Source organism: Gekko japonicus, unplaced genomic scaffold (assembly GCF_001447785.1).
Source record: "Gekko japonicus isolate JY-2015 unplaced genomic scaffold, Gekko_japonicus_V1.1 scaffold1051, whole genome shotgun sequence".
In the NCBI taxonomy this organism is placed as follows: domain Eukaryota; kingdom Metazoa; phylum Chordata; class Lepidosauria; order Squamata; family Gekkonidae; genus Gekko; species Gekko japonicus.
In genome coordinates this window covers 48,764-64,770 of record NW_015160868.1, presented here as the reverse complement: position 1 = coordinate 64,770, position 16,007 = coordinate 48,764, and the positions used below count along the sequence as shown (strand labels likewise).

Genomic DNA, 16,007 nt, shown 5'->3' with positions numbered 1-16,007 from the left:
TGCTGTTTTGAGGTAATGGAACTAAGTTAACACACCCAGAAAGATTTCTGAAGGCACCTGTTTGTTTCTAAATACCTGAGAAGCTTCATCTTTGAATGGCTGCTGAGAAGCCTGCTTAGCATCAGACATTTCATCTGAAGACTCATTTTTTCTCTTCTGCTTTTTACCCAGAGTAATAATAAGCTTGCTGTTTAGAAACAAAAGAAAAAAAATAATCATGTGCATAAAAACGTAGGCCTTGAAACTTAATCAGAGGCATACTCTCAAGATTAAACATTTAAAATGTTTTCTTCCTCATCATTCCTAAGGTACTGAACAGAGAGGAAATCCAGGTTTTTCTTCCTCAAAATGTGGCTTAATTTAGCAAGCTAATATGTGCGACTAGAAGATTATCTATCCATGTTTGCATAAATAGAAACTCTAGTTATCTGACACATGAAATCAAATGCTACACTGCAATTGGTATAAAAATTAACTAATACAAATTGCATAATTTTAAAGTATTTTTGTACATGATCGAATAGTATAAATACACCCATAACATTTTCAGCCTGACAGTTTGGATTTCAAAACACCAAGAATTATAGAAAGCATTCCGTCAGTAATGGCTGATAATGACTACAGAATTGTATTTTAGGGAAAATTATATTCCTAATATGACAGTGCTAATTATTTCTGAGTTTATAGTCAAAGGGTTATAGAAAAAGGGGCAATATTAATATCATTCCATCTGGTTTTAATCAGAGGGCTGCAAATATATATAATTTTCCTTATTTAAAATCTGACAAGTGCTGCTTTTCAAACGCATTCTCAGAATAATCACAATGTGATTACAATCAAACCCAAATTCAGATAAAGAGATGTCCTTAGATGCATACTTTACATAATATAGATTTGATAATTATATACTATGCAGCAGTGAGAGAATTGCTTTAGAACATAATTTTCTGCAGCTTCACAGACACCCCCCAAACACTGCCCTTTATTCATTTGCTTCAATTATTACACAGCAAGAAACAGTAAACATTACTGGCCAGAGGCTGCTAATTTATAGCAGCTCACATAGAAATTAGATAAAGCTGCTTAAATAAGTGATGCAGTGCAGGTAGTAACTGCGGTGCAAGTATTACCACTACGATTAAAGAATGTCATCGCAGCTTATGAAATTTAACAATTATATAACCTTAAACCTTCACTGCAGAAAAAATATGTAAAAACCGGAATAGTATGTAAGTTTTCCTGTGGAAGATTTTGACATGAACCTCATATTGGCTATATCAGCCTCATGTTGGGCTGAAAGACACATTACAGCTCCTCAAATTAGAAAGCCAGGATGGTGTAGTGGTTAAGAGCAGTGGACTCTAAACTGGAGAACCACATGAAGTCTGCTGGGTGATCTTGGGCCAGTCACAGTTCTCTCAGAACTGTCTCAGCCCCACCTGCCTCATAAGGTGCCTGTTGTGGAGAAAGGAAAGGAAGGTGATTGTAAGCAGCTTTGAGACTTCTTAGGGTAGAGAAAACCAACTCTTCTTTTTCTCACACACCAAAAGTGACAGCATACTACATATGAGGTGGTATGTTTGTACGCTTATCAGTGTGCAATCAAGCTGGCATCAGATTCAAAATCCACTTTTTAAAAAAAAAATTAAGACTTCCACAAAATTCTTCAGTCCCCCCATTCTCTCAAACTAAGGCAAGTACATGCGACTGAAATAAATACGTATTCTTCTGCTACTAATCTGTTCCTTTGCTGCAGGATGGATAAAAATGATTTAAAACAAATCCAAAAACTCTTTTTTATGTAACACAAATTTCAATATTATGGTCTGTTACCAGGGTCCAGAGACTGTGAAGTTACCACGGATCCATGTGGCTTAGTAGGTATCTGATTTCTGCAACTGGCTCAGTACCCTAATTATAAATATCAAACGGCACTTCCCATCTTATAAAGAACATTGAACTGCCCATTAGTACCCGCCCTTGCTTCTGACAGAAATTATTTACTTTTGTGAGGTGTGGATAGGACAGAGAAGGTATATGACAAGAGAGAAAGGGCAACCAACCCATTATTTTCAACCTATACCTCTGCACAAAAATCTATCATGTCTTCAGGCTGTAAATGAGACCTTAGCTAGGTTCACAAGCATTGAGATATTTAAAACACAAGCTCTAGATGATTTAAGAGTTTTATAATTTTTAGAAAAAGTTATATATTTAAGGAACGTATAAATTACTCTGTGAGATTATATAAAGATCCTATTCAGGTTAAAGGGGCTGCGGTGGCTCAGTAGTTAAGACACTGAACTGCAGACCAGAAGGTCTGTAGTTCAGCAGTTCGAGACCTGAGTGCCGCATGACAGACTGAGCTCCCATCTCTGGTCCCAGCTTCTGCCAACCTAGCAGTTTGAAAGCAAGAAATTGCAAGTAGATAAACAGCTACTGCTTCGGTGGGAAGGTAACAGTGTTCCATGCGCCTTGGCATGTAGTCATGCCAGCCGCATGACCACATAAATGTCTTCGGACAGCGCTGGCTCTTCGGCGTGGAAACAGAGATGAACACCGCAACCCTAGAGTCGGATTCGACTGGCTTTCAAGCAAGGGAAACCTTTATTTATTCAGGTTAAACTAATATTTATGGTTATAGCAACAAATCAGCATGTACTTTAAGAAGTATCTAAATAATGGAAATATGTTAAAATCAATCTAAATTGCTGATATAAATCAGTCTTGATTTAAAATTGGTGCACCTTGGCTTGGATCCAAAACACTTTCTCCTATAGAAGGACTTCTGCATGACTTTCCCACCACTTCCCTCCCAATGGAGCCCAAAATGCCACTCCATTTTGAGCTGCATGGTGGTGGTGGTGGTGGTGGTGGGGGTATCAAGAAAGTCACACTTAGTGGGTAGAAATCCATGTGTCTGCAGAAATACTCTGTTGGAGTCAAACCAACCCCTTATCTCAAAGATAAGACAAAGTTCCTTGAGTTAGGTATCAAGTATTGTAATCTGTAAAGAGCTATGCCCATAAAATGATGCTAAGAAGAAAACAACTTCAGATGTTGTGAGCAATATACAAGTCGGCCAGCACACACACATACTTACAAACCATACAATTCCTGCATGGAACACCACTATGTGGAAACCGTTTCTAATAGCCTCCATGTGGGGTAATACCTAAAACATCCCTCATTCTCCCAGGCATGGTGGCCAATAATCACAGCTGGTGTTATCCCACCAATCACAACGAATACTTCAACTGCATTATGCTGTGTGGGTTGGGGTGTGCGGTACCCCCCCCCCCCCCAATCAACGTGAAGAATATAGATATCGGGATTTGCTGTCAAAGCCTGTGTGCTTTTAGTAGCACGATCTTGATTTTAAAAATCACTGAAGTAGGCAATATTTCTACCAAAACAGACAAAACTAGGGCTTGTTAACATAATCACTTCTATGGAAAACAGCTATAACAAACACCCATAGCGTACGTCGTCATCATGCACAATGACTCAATCAGCATTCTCCCTCTATTTTTCCCCTGTTAACAAACCCCAACCTGCCCTACAATCTCAAACTGAGATGCTATTGCAGCTGCCACAATGCAGGCGTTTTTTCAACTACTGTTTGAGTAACAAGCAAAGTAGCTACAATCCTTTAGACTGATGCTGTTTTGAGCACACCCTTCACTGCCGATTAAGCTTGCTTACCCTAATCTACAGTTTCACATACTACAGACGTTCAAGTTGACAGATCCATACAGAATTCCTCTTCTACCACTGAATCTTGCCAATGAATTGGCTTTCTTGCAGCCAAAAATATTCAAGTTCATCTGAGGCCATCTCCATAAAGTACTGCCAAATTGAAAAATATGACTAATGCACCGTGCACCAATTCACTATGCGTAAGTCAAGGATTTCAAAGTAGATGAACCCTGGGTGATAATTTTAAACATACCCGGGAGGGGGGGATCTTCATGGGTATGATACTGTCAGTAAAAGTGCCAACTGCATATCAGATATGGAATTTTTCTGTTGCCGCTCCTTGTAAACCTTTACAGTAAGACAAAAAGCCATCTATGTGGTTAACCTGGGCCACCTGTACTCCTCTTGTTATATCGAAGTACATGACACTTGATTATTGCAGAGCGATTAAGTGATGTCTTAGAAATTAACCAATTGATTTCCCCCCCAATTGTACCTACAACTTTTTCTTACACAAGTCCTTTTGCTACTTCCATCTGATAAGGACAATCTACTTATATTCTCAAAGGACAAGGAAAATTTTCTACCTACAATTTAGGCCTTTATAAAAATGCAATTGAAAGAATCTCAGGATCTTTTGAAAGCTTCAAGACTTTAATGAAAACTGATCTTATTCACATCACTAAAGCCACCCATGGAGATACTGCTTTTTATTAATAACCTACATTAAATTAATCTAACTTGGTGCACATGCAGATGACTATAATAAGAGCAACTGCATTTGAATGTCAAGTCATTTTTAACATTCTTTCAACAGAAGCCTATCCTTGAGGCTTGTTGTTGCAACAGCATTATTCCACATATTAATAATCAAGGAAACCCACAGAAAGTAAGATGCCAGCTCTGGGCAGAAGCAATAAGAAGCCTAATTAGATCCACAATACACTACATGCTGATATCTTTAAAGACACGTGTGCCATAAAATAAAGGTTTCCACTTAGAACAAGCAAATTAAGGTAGATTTGTAACCAAATCTATCTCTTAAGCGTTTGAAGGGTACTAAGTCAACCACATTAATTTTAGCTGGCTTGAAGCATAAATTGATGTCCCAAAATGGGTATCAAAATCCCATGAAACTGGATAAATTGTCCTGCTATGATAAAGGGATTTATGTTCCATATGCCGCAAGGAACTGAAGGAAGCTTCACTGACCTATTGCTGAAAAAGGCATACCTTCACCTTTCCTGTATTCTCCTGAAGTTGAATTCAAGGATCCGCATCATATGAACATCATATGGTTAGCAAAAGCACTTTATAATTACAGCAAATAGGAGGGCTACTGAAAAGTGCTTGATGTTAGTTCAGTTTTTCAGAAATTAACCATTTCCAAAATATAGACAAATAATCTATTGTAAAAACCAGCATTCAAAGGAACTGACATTAAGATAGAATTATAAATTACTGCATCACAAAATCCACCAGCCAACAAGGCAAAAAGAGAATCAGCAGACCATCCTGCACTTAAAATATCTGCTTCAACCAATGACAGATATCCCCATATCCTCTATACATCCTCTCCCATTTTCATTATAAAAGAAAGCTGTTCTTTAGTCATCATGCTTATTGCTGCTGCAGCCACACTATCCTGGCAAACCTCCACATTGGACATGATTTATATTGCCACTTTTATGAGTCATAATTCTGAAATGTATCTGAAGGTCATCTAGATTCACCCAAGCACATATGTGGATGCTTGAAACAAAGGAACACGAGAGATCTGCTATACTTTGTATCTGCCTCCATAGGTTTACAGTGATTTTCAGCTCACCTTTGCAAACCTTTTCTTGGGTAACCACAAACAGGATGTACAGGATGGCAAACAGGAGGTGGTTTTTAAACACCTACCACATAGGGGGCTAAAGATCATGAACGAGGGAGTCCCTAGATCAGGGGTGTCGAACTCATTTGTTATGAGGGCTGGAACTGACATAAATAAGACCTTGTTGGGCCAGGCCATGTGTGTTATAAAATGTAACGCCAGGTAGCAAAGATATAAACTTTATAAAGGACACAAACACAAAGGTTTTTTTTACTTAAAATCATGCTTAAAACATTAGCACTCTTGCAATATTTTGTTTATTTAACAGTGTCTGATAACTGACACCTCTTGCTCTGAATTACTACATCAAAATGTCTGTGCTGTTTGCAATCTTGAGTATGCTGTAAGCTGCAAACCTATGATGACGCAGCAGCAGCAGAGCTGGAAGAAGAAGCAGAAGACAGCCAGTTCCACTACGGGCCTGATAGAAGCACTCCGGGGGCCTGATCCAGCTCCCGGGCCACATGTTTGACACCCCTGCCCCAGATCATATTCACATCAGTCCTAATCTTAGGGGTCAGCCACGAGCAAACCATTCCTCTATTCAAGAGCCAATGCTCTAAAGCCCATACTTCCCATCTTGGTGGCCACATTTGGCCTCATATTTATTTATTTATTTTACTTCTACCTGTAGCTCTGTGTTTCCCAGACATTGTTTTTCTTCAAAATTGCAGGTGGTTGCACCCTAGATGATGCTGAAGTAAAGACTGTCCTACATTGTAGCAGAAAAGTGAGGTCTTCTGTCCACTCTCACCCCATGTTTTTAGTCTAAAAGGAGAGACTGCAGAATCCACTACAAAACAGACAGGAAGGATCTATTGGACTTCAGTGCCTATCGACTCCACTAGGACTCCAAGATACATATTTTGGCAAGGCAGGACGTGCAAGAGAGACGTGCATGGGAAGTTTCAGGGAGCAGTTGAGTCATACGAGGGAAGCAGGACATGGCAAGTCAAGACAATGCAGAAGAAAAAGGCACATGGAGCGTTACAGGAATTGGGTGCTTAACTATTCTGAAATCACTAATTTAAAAAAAACAACCAGCATTTGGGAGTATTGTAATTGTTATAACGTGTTAACAAGTTTACATTTTTTCTGTATCATATAGTTTGTACAGGAGGACAAGTTTATCAAGTGTAAATATATGAGATCTTAAATTGATTTAAGAAATTAAACCTTCAATGGACTTAGAAATTAAACTTACAAAGTTTCAGCTCTGCTGGGACAATCCACAGTTTGAGTCTCTTAGTGGGGACCAATGTTTGCTTGCAGTTTGGCTGTAGGGATTGTTTAACTCCCTTTAAGATTTTTAAAAACATTTCAATGGGCTTTTAAATAATTTGTGTTTGGTTTTGTCTCCCCTACGAGTTTATTATGTGGTTGCACTGTGGCTTGGTTTGGTTTGCTGTTTTAGTTGCTGCTGACGCTTTTGATTTGGCTGTTTTTGTATTTTGTTCTATATTTTATTGCAGTTTATTGTTTCATCCACTGGTTTTATTGATAAATTCTGTGCTGTTAACCATCTCAGGCACATGTTTTAATACAATAAAGGCAAAGCAGAATGAGACAGAAGTACCACTGTGCTATGTACCCAGCACCATATGATAATATTCTTCTGACTTTCACTTGAGCCAGTGCTGTATAACTGATGAAGACACAACATAGTAAGATACACAATTACATATGCTCAGTACGTTGTTGCAAAAATCAGAGGGACTCTTACTTTAAATTTACCTAAAATATGAAGAACTGAATGACATGTATAGTTCTTTAAAAATGAACAGCATAAGACCATGCTCAGTTTTTTTACACTGGCAAATAATAAATCCCACACATTAAAATCCAGTAGATTAAAGATCTGTTTTAAAAAATGTAGTGTATGCTATAGTCTGTACTTCGAAAAAAGGGCTGCAGCTTTTATCAAGGACAGAGTTGGTGAAGAACACTTCTATCCACTTCTGCCATCTGATATTCCAGGCATCATATTGAATATATAAGAAAGCAATACCGGAAGTCTGATTACAGGATGAAACCCGTCAGGGGGACATATAGCTGCACCTCATTTTAAGAGACTATGAAGTCTTATCCAGCACCTTTATTTACATTCTAAGTACACGTATTGATGGAATGGAACCTTGTAAGCCCCTACCAAAAAAACCCCAAAACCAAAACAACAAACCAAAACTCAGATCCAGACCCCAGGAAAAGATGAGCAAAACAAGCCCTGACCTGGATAGTCCAGGCAAGCCCGATCTCATCAGATCTCAGAAGCTAAGCAGGGCCAACCCTGGCAAGTACTTGGAAGGGAGACCCTCCAAGGGCCGGGACACAGAGGCAGCCAATAGCAAGCCACCTTTCCAAACCCCACTAGGGGTAGCCAGAAATCAACCATGACTTCCAGGCATATACCCACACACACAAATACTTACACACACAAAAAATTCAAGCAAACCAAATTGTGATTATCAATGCAAAGTACTGTAACAGGTAAAAAATAAACTGCTTTGGTATAAACAACAATGCAGAATACCACCAAGGGAGGAACAGGAACACGTCAGGTGTACATTAGTGAGCTAGAAGGCTAAGCCAAGATACAAAACCACTATAAGGACAAAACAGAAAGTGTTTCAAGTGATTATAAGCAGAGGCTATAAAATCAAAAGACACTTGAAAAAGGAGGCAGCTGTTGAAATATTGAAGAAAATGTTCATGACTGCATGCAGGATAGACATCTTCCATATTACATAAAAAGCACCAATGCACTGCCCCCATTCGTTTTGACAGAAGCTGGGATATTATATCTAAATTTAGGGACACATAGCTCAGAAGAGAGGATCCAACTGCAGTGAGATTTCAAATGAAGCAACAAAAAAGCACCTCTGGCAAGAACTGAGGCGATCAACAAATACTCCATAGGAGTAGAAATCAAGATAATACAAGCCTGAAAGTATTTCAAAATTGTAAGTAACAGAATAGACCACACATTTATACTGAAGGTTATGCATGCATAAAAAAATAATTCTTGGGGCTTGTGATATTTTTTCAATCCCTGTCATTAACCATTGCAGCTCTTAAAAAAAAAAGTGACATTTAACACAGGCTGCCTAATCATTACTGAAATTGCTGTTTTTAAGAGCTTCCAGATGAAGTTACTTAACTTGGTGCACTGTATGAAAAATCTTTGTTAAAAACTTTTCTGTTCCAATTTTCTTTCTATAGTACACAAAATAATTGATTCTCTTCCCCTCAACTGGATCAATTTAGGAAAAAACTCAAGAGGTAGGTATCCTCACTATTTTAGTGGCTCCAACGCTTTTTGGAGACATAAACATCCCTGGGACTTTTTGCACTGATGACAGTAACCTACAGTGAGCCAGCAAAATTGCATATTGAGACAGGAAATATGTTGTTTGCATTATTTTGATTATTTCATTGGTTACTCAATTATTACCCCTTGAGTCCTTGTGAGTAATTCCTCACTGGGATGTCATTCCCAGTCTTCCAGGGCTTCAATCTTATACGTGTTCGCTTGGATTAAGTCCCTTTAAAAACAGTACAACTTAGTCTCACATAAACATTGCTACATGTACAGTTAGGGTGTTAGACTTCCAAAAAGAAACAAATGTTTCCCTACTTACCTAATTTTTGCTCTCTCTTTAGTTTTAGATGAAGAGCCAGTTTTGGGTTTTTTGCTTTCTTTATCTTTTGGTTTTGATTTGATTTTTCTACCTTTTTTTTCTTCTCTTCCTTCTGCTGAAACACTTGGGAAGTTTTCTGGACTCATTACTCGTGGAATGTTTCTCTCCCCTCTCTCTTTTGCTTTTGCTATTGCCTCTGATATTATTCGGTTGGCTTTCTCCTGCTTGCTTTCAGATTCCACTTTTTTTTTCTGTTTCCTTTCAGACATTGCCTTCACCTGGGTATTCGACAACTTAGGATATGTCCCAGAACCATCTGTTTTCTTGCTGGAAGGAGGCTGCAAGAAAAAAAACAAATGAGCTGCCTAAAATATTTTCTTATTTTATACAGTGATACACAAAAAATGATATTTACAGGCAAATTCAAAAATATATAAATTCCGATATTATCACTAACTCATAGAGGAGCCAGTATAAGACACCAACTATTTCTAAAAGTATATTTACCTTGAACCAAAACCAACAAGCGTAAGTTCTCTCTACATTGTTGATACTACTACTAAACAATTAGAGGGATAGCTTTTGTACTTTTCAGTTACAACAAAACTGTTTTATGTTACAATAGCATTATTTCCTTATACAAGGAAAAGGGGAAACAGACAAGTCTAAATAGTAGCCAAAAATGTTGCCAATTTTCTATTAGTAGAGACCAACAAGTTTTTTTGTTTATTTTTGTTTCCCATAGATTGAAATGTTCAGTCTGGTTAAAAGGGGGTGGGGGGATGCACATACATAACCCACTAGATTAGCAGTTGTGCAAGGAAGGTTGCTGAATTTCCAAGCTTTAGGCACCAGCCAACCATAATACCAGGCCTGCTGTACTGTATTTATCAACTTACTCCAGTTTTACTTCCCTCCCTTATTTATATCCCTGCATTCTCCATTCTATTTCATTCCAGCTGTACATGCACTACCCTTCCTTCAGTAGTATAGCACACATAAAAGCGTAAATGGAAGGAATGTAGCTACTTATCAGTTTGACTTTTCCTTTGCTTGTAACTTTAATGTAACAAAATGTTTTCTTTCACAGAACATTTATTTTTTTAATTCAAAGGAAACCAACAAATCCCACATGAAAGGCCACTTCAGCATTACAAAAATATGCAGGATTACAACCTTTAACAACTAGAAAAGCAAAAGATACAAAACCTATGCAGGGAATATGCACAACGCACACAGACAAAGCAACACCAAATACTAAATTATACAGACTTATATAACATAAAAGATAGCGTCATAACATAATTGGTATATAAGCACTGTTTTACCGCCAGGCTATATAGATAAAATTGGTTTGCACAGGGAAACTATGGGTACTACACTAAAACAGCCTTAATTTGTTACAAAACACTATTTGTTAAAAATTTCATAAGTGTAACTGATCACACGGAACAGTTAAAACAGTGTCTTTGTTCGGTTGTTGTCTTTACACATACGCAGATTGATATTCCTCATTCGAGCATAAGCATTTACAGCAGCCTGTCTGAAATTTCATGGAGGACATTAAAAAAACCCATAAGGAATGGAAAGAATTTCCTATCCAAATAGACACACACACACACACACAAAAGCAGATAATTCTGTTATGTTCTCACCCATAAGTGTGCCTCTGACTACAGCATGGTGGAAAATCACGAGGAATTTCCAAACACATTTTCAGGCCAAATCCAGTTCGCTTCACTGGATACATTTTCTATATATGCTTCATCAAAGCTTAACAGCACTTCTGCAGCACCAGGAAAAAGCAGGGTTTTATGGTAGCTAAGTAAAATGCCACCTCAAGGCCTGCAGGCTACAACAAATCACGAAGACTCGAGAAAACAGCAACAAGCTCAAGATGGCGATGCAGTACGACTCCCGCAGCAGCAGCCAGTAATAAGGAAGGTTATTCAATCCCATTAGCCTTTTAGCCCAAAGAACCCCTCCTCCTCCCACTCATTCAAGCTTTCACTTACCCTTCCTCTTGGCCTCTTCACTGAAGACATTTTTGGCATCAGACAAAGGCTTGCCCTCTGATTTTTCACCCCCCCCAGGTAGTGCTCAAGAGAAAAGCATTGAAAGAAGATTGCTAAATGGCCTATTTAGCAAGCCGAAAGCCAAGATATATACAACCTTCCATAAGTAAACATTGTGATTTATCAACATATTCCTTCCTTGACAAGCATGCGTCCCCTGTTCTTCTACAGCACGAAGAACCGGCAACCTCCTCGGAAGAGCAGAATTTCAACAATAGCTGTAAGCAGATAGCCAGATTCCAGCAAAACACAGACAGAAATGAATGCACAAAGCATCAAAATGCATCAGCATGAATATTAGAGATGTCGTTAAAAATACTGACTCCTTCTGCGGAAGTAGGCCAGCAGATGGTGCTACCAGTTATTATTCCATTAGACTCTGCAATTTAACCCCCAATGGACTGCTCTTCCCTACATGTGGTACAGTAGTTAACTCTTACTCTTCCATCTCTTATGTTTCTGTTTCTTATGTTTCTAAGCAGCCACACTGTACACACATAAAAATACACAAACTTAGCTATTACTAATTTCAATCCATTCTATTTCAGCTTCATGTTAATACCTTCTACACAAAACAAAATCTTTTATGTCTGAAAGTTCAAATACTGTGCAGTCCCAAAATCGAGAATACCTTTCCCCACTTTATCAATCATGCACTTGGCATTTCAGAAGAACAGAACAAAGTCTGAACACAGCTGCTACTCTGCACCTCAAGTTAACATACAATCTTTTTTCCCCACGCACACTCTTATTCCAAACAATTGTTTTTGTCTCCTTTCCCTATCCTTCACCCCTCAGCCCAACAAGTTCACACCAGAGTACCCCCATCTGTTGTTACTCTAATCCCCCCACGCACACTCTTATTCCAAGCAATTGTTTTTGTCTCCTTTCCCTATCTTTCACCCCTCAGCCCAACAAGTTCACATCAGAGTACCCCCATCTGTTGTTACTCTAATGACAAGGAAGCCACTGGGGAAGGAGAAATGCTTGTGTGGGAAGAAGCTGTGTTGCATACTCTTCCCACATGACCCTTTGATGTTACTTTCATGACACAGGAGTGCCCCCACTTCAAAAGATAAGTCAGCAAGTGCCAGTAGATGTAAAACTATTTTGCAAACAAAATAATAGTTTAAATATGAATGGTGAATAATAAAAAAATAAAAATCTGATCGTTTTTAGTATTTGAAATTAAGGCAGTACAAGATCTCACTATTATATTTGCATCCCCTCTGATTTCGCTCTTTTTTTGCCACAACATTACAGCTGACTTATCGTGACCTGGTAGGGTTTTCAAGCCAAGAGACATTCAGAGGCGGTTTGCCATTGCCTTCCTCTACATAGTGACCCTAGTATTCTTTGGTGGTCTCCTATCCAAATACGAACCAGGGCCAGCCCTGCTTAACTTAAGATCTGATGAGATCAGGCTAACCTGGGCTACCCAGGGCAGGGCAATTTCTCTCTCTGTTCTAATATTGAATAGTGATCATCAGCCAGTCACTATTTCAGAGGGTTCTTTAGAACAAAATGGAGTGGAGAATAATGTACATAATGGTGTACCCTGGAAGAAGATTGTAATAAAATGGGGAAAAAAATAGAATGCACAGTTAGGGTACATAAGGTTCCCAAGAGTTTTCTCACCCAGACCCTTATCTATTTGGCTTGAATAACACTGCTACATTATGTGCCTTCCAACCATACAGGTCACCAGGCAACTGAGTGTGTCATGGACAGACTCTAACTAGTGAAGGCCTATATCACTTTTAAGTGTTGGAAGCCGGCTTAATTGGTGCACCCCTAGAAGAGGACTTAACATGAATTGTTTGGCTGCAGGAGCTGACCCAGAAACCTTCTGGGTTTCATATTAATGACCATATTTTCTAGTGATTGCTATCCTAAAACCTAATCCTAAGTTTTTCATATTTTCTCAAAACATAATTAAAGTTAAGACAGAAGCATTGTAATATATATAGGAGTACCACTAACTGTCATCACCAAAATAAAAAGTTAACCTCTAACCACAGCCTCATTTCACTTTTTTGATAATTCCATTATTGCTTTCAAAAGCTCCATTTAATTGAATATTGGAGCCAGTACAGAAGGCAGGTGGTTACAAAATGAATTCATCCACCTTCACTGAATGGTGTAAAGTTAAGTTTACATATAAACAAGCAATAATAAGAACTTGATGAACATTTATTTTTATGTCATATAACAAAACATTCTGATGCAAAATGATAAACTCTGGGTTGGATCCAGCTAGCTTCTTTGCTCAACCTTGGCCAATTTCTCTCCTTCTTACAGCTCCTATTCCACAATGGGTTTGTCTGTGTAGGTCTCATGATCCCAAATATAGCCCTATTGATGCCCCTTTCCTCCCTTTTTCATCAGTGGAAAAACTAATTGGATCCAACCCTTTGTGCTTTCACTGAGAACTGCTGAGAAACACCACAGTACAATCACTGCTGAAAAAGGCTACGGGACACAGTGAAATTTCTAGGTGCCAAGGAAACCTGGGATTTCTTGAGCCCTGCCCTAGAAACCAATAGTGTAACTGTTGTGCAAAGTACATGAGATATAATTATTAATTTCAATGACTACTCTTTTGGTGGCCTACCCGGCCTCTGGAAAGGATAACTTTGAGTATAAACAAAACAGTCCCACCACCCTCCCCATGTCACCATAGGTGTGCTCACCTCGATTCATGGGGAATTGACAGTGCCAAGACAATTTGGGAGAGCACTGCACATGCGACAGAATTTCTTACAAATCTGAGCATGTCTAGTTTAGAGCCATCTGGGGAAAAAAGCTGTACCATGGTGGTAAAGAAAGTCCTCTTTCTCTCCACCACTGTACTGGCAGAAAAATCACCCAACAAAACCATACCAGGGAATGTGCAGGCTGAAGAATGGTCAATCCGTATAGACATCAAACCATCTAGGGACTGCTATAGCAAACCTGCAAGGCTTTGTAGGCACTATGCTGATAAATCAAGGTCCTAAGATTCACTTGGACCCTAGACTGGTACAAACTCAATCAGTGATGTTTCAACCATATGCTTAGTACAATTATTTGAATTGTATTTAATTGATTTCTATCTTTCAGAATGGATACACCTCGGTACTAAGATTTTGGGGATTTCTTAATGTACCCTACTACAGTTTCTGGCTAAGTCATGGGAAAGAAATTACTTTAGTTAGCCCTGAGGAGTGACCAACAAAGTTAGAGAAAAATAAACAGAAAGCAGTCTTGTGACACCTTGAAGACTAACAAGCTTTTATTTGAGCAAAAGCAAGGACTCACTATATGCAACTAGTGAATGAAAACTTATAATAGACTTTAAAACTTCCCAGTGTTTAAAAGTCTACAAGACTATCTTAGTAGACCTGGTGAATGATCTTCGTTTGGAATTCAGTGAATCTCCATGCAGTTTCTTCTAGATCCATCAGTGGCCTTTGATATAGACCATGGTACATGCTGGTCCACCAATGACATTAGGCAGGAATTAAGGCTCATGACTACAACTTACCCTCCTATTATTTCACATCCATATACACACATGGCAATTTGATGCTTAAGTATTTTAGCCATAGCTTCTTTTAAGAGGTTGGTAATATGATAGCTAACAATATTTGTAATGTAAAGCAGCTTTTTATTTATTTATTATGATTGTAAATTGCTGGGGATTTGGGACGCTGTATAAAGTAGCTAAGTTGAACTGCCTTATTGCCATGAAAAACAGGTTGCTTACCTGTAACTGATGATCTTCGAGTGGTCATTTGTGCATTCACACCCATGGAATCTAATACGCACACGCTGGATCGATCGGCATTGTAGCAAGCTCTTTAACGGATTTTCGCACTCAGTCCCTCGGGTGTGTGCAGGAACCCCACCACGCATGCCCAGAGGGGTGGGCGTGGACATCCCGCCAGTTCTTTCGAACCGCCGCAAATCAACCCCTATTGAAAATGTAGAAGCTGACAGCAGCGGGGAAGGAGGACGGGTGGTGTGAATGCACAGATGACCACTCGAAGATCATCAGTTACAGGTAAGCAACCTGTTTATCTTCGACGTGGTCTCTGTGCTTCACACCCATGGGAGATTAGCGAGCAGTGGACTGACGGCGTATTCGAAGCGTCCGAATAAGGAAGCGTCCGAATAAGGAAGCCTACCTGGAGGAGGGTGCTGGCAGGTCCTTACTGCATCGCCGAAGAAAGAATGTGATGTCCCATGTTGGTATTAGAGTTCTTATGGACGTCCAGGGCGTAATGCCTCATGAAGGTGTTAATGTGACGTCCCATGTTGGTATTAGAGTTCTTATGGACGTCCAGGGCGTAATGCCTCATGAAGGTGTTAGGCGTGGCCCAGGTAGCAGCCTTGCAGATGTCCGTCAGGGGTACTCCTTGGAGGAAGGCAGTGGAAGCCGCAACAGCCCAGGTTGAATGGGTTTTGATGGGGCCAGGCAACGGCTGCTTTGCAATCAAGTAGCAGAGGTGGATGAGACCCGCAATCCACTTTGAGAGGCGTTGAGCCGTGATGCGAGTCCCCAGCCTCGCTGGTGCGTATGAGATGAACGGTTGGGAGTCATGTCTTGTTGGGCGGGTTCTGTTGAGGTAGAACAGTAGTGCCCTTTTGACATCCAAGGTATGTAACAGTCTGTCCTCTGGGGATTTCGGAGCTGTGAAGAAATCCGGGAGGAAGACCTCCGCCTGCAGGTGG

General features: G+C 39.4%; 1 protein-coding gene across 1 annotated transcript in view; it reads right to left on the bottom strand.

Moving 5' to 3' along the window:
• CHD9 (chromodomain helicase DNA binding protein 9) overlaps window positions 1-16,007 on the bottom strand; it is a 70,600-nt gene that overhangs the window by 40,086 nt on the left and 14,507 nt on the right. Inside the window, exons 3-4 of the mRNA XM_015422292.1 lie at window positions 9,217-9,554; window positions 76-187 (exon numbers count right to left, since the gene is read on the bottom strand). Of these exons, the coding sequence (XP_015277778.1) occupies window positions 76-187; window positions 9,217-9,554 (450 nt within the window). The remainder of the gene's footprint in view (window positions 1-75; window positions 188-9,216; window positions 9,555-16,007) is intronic.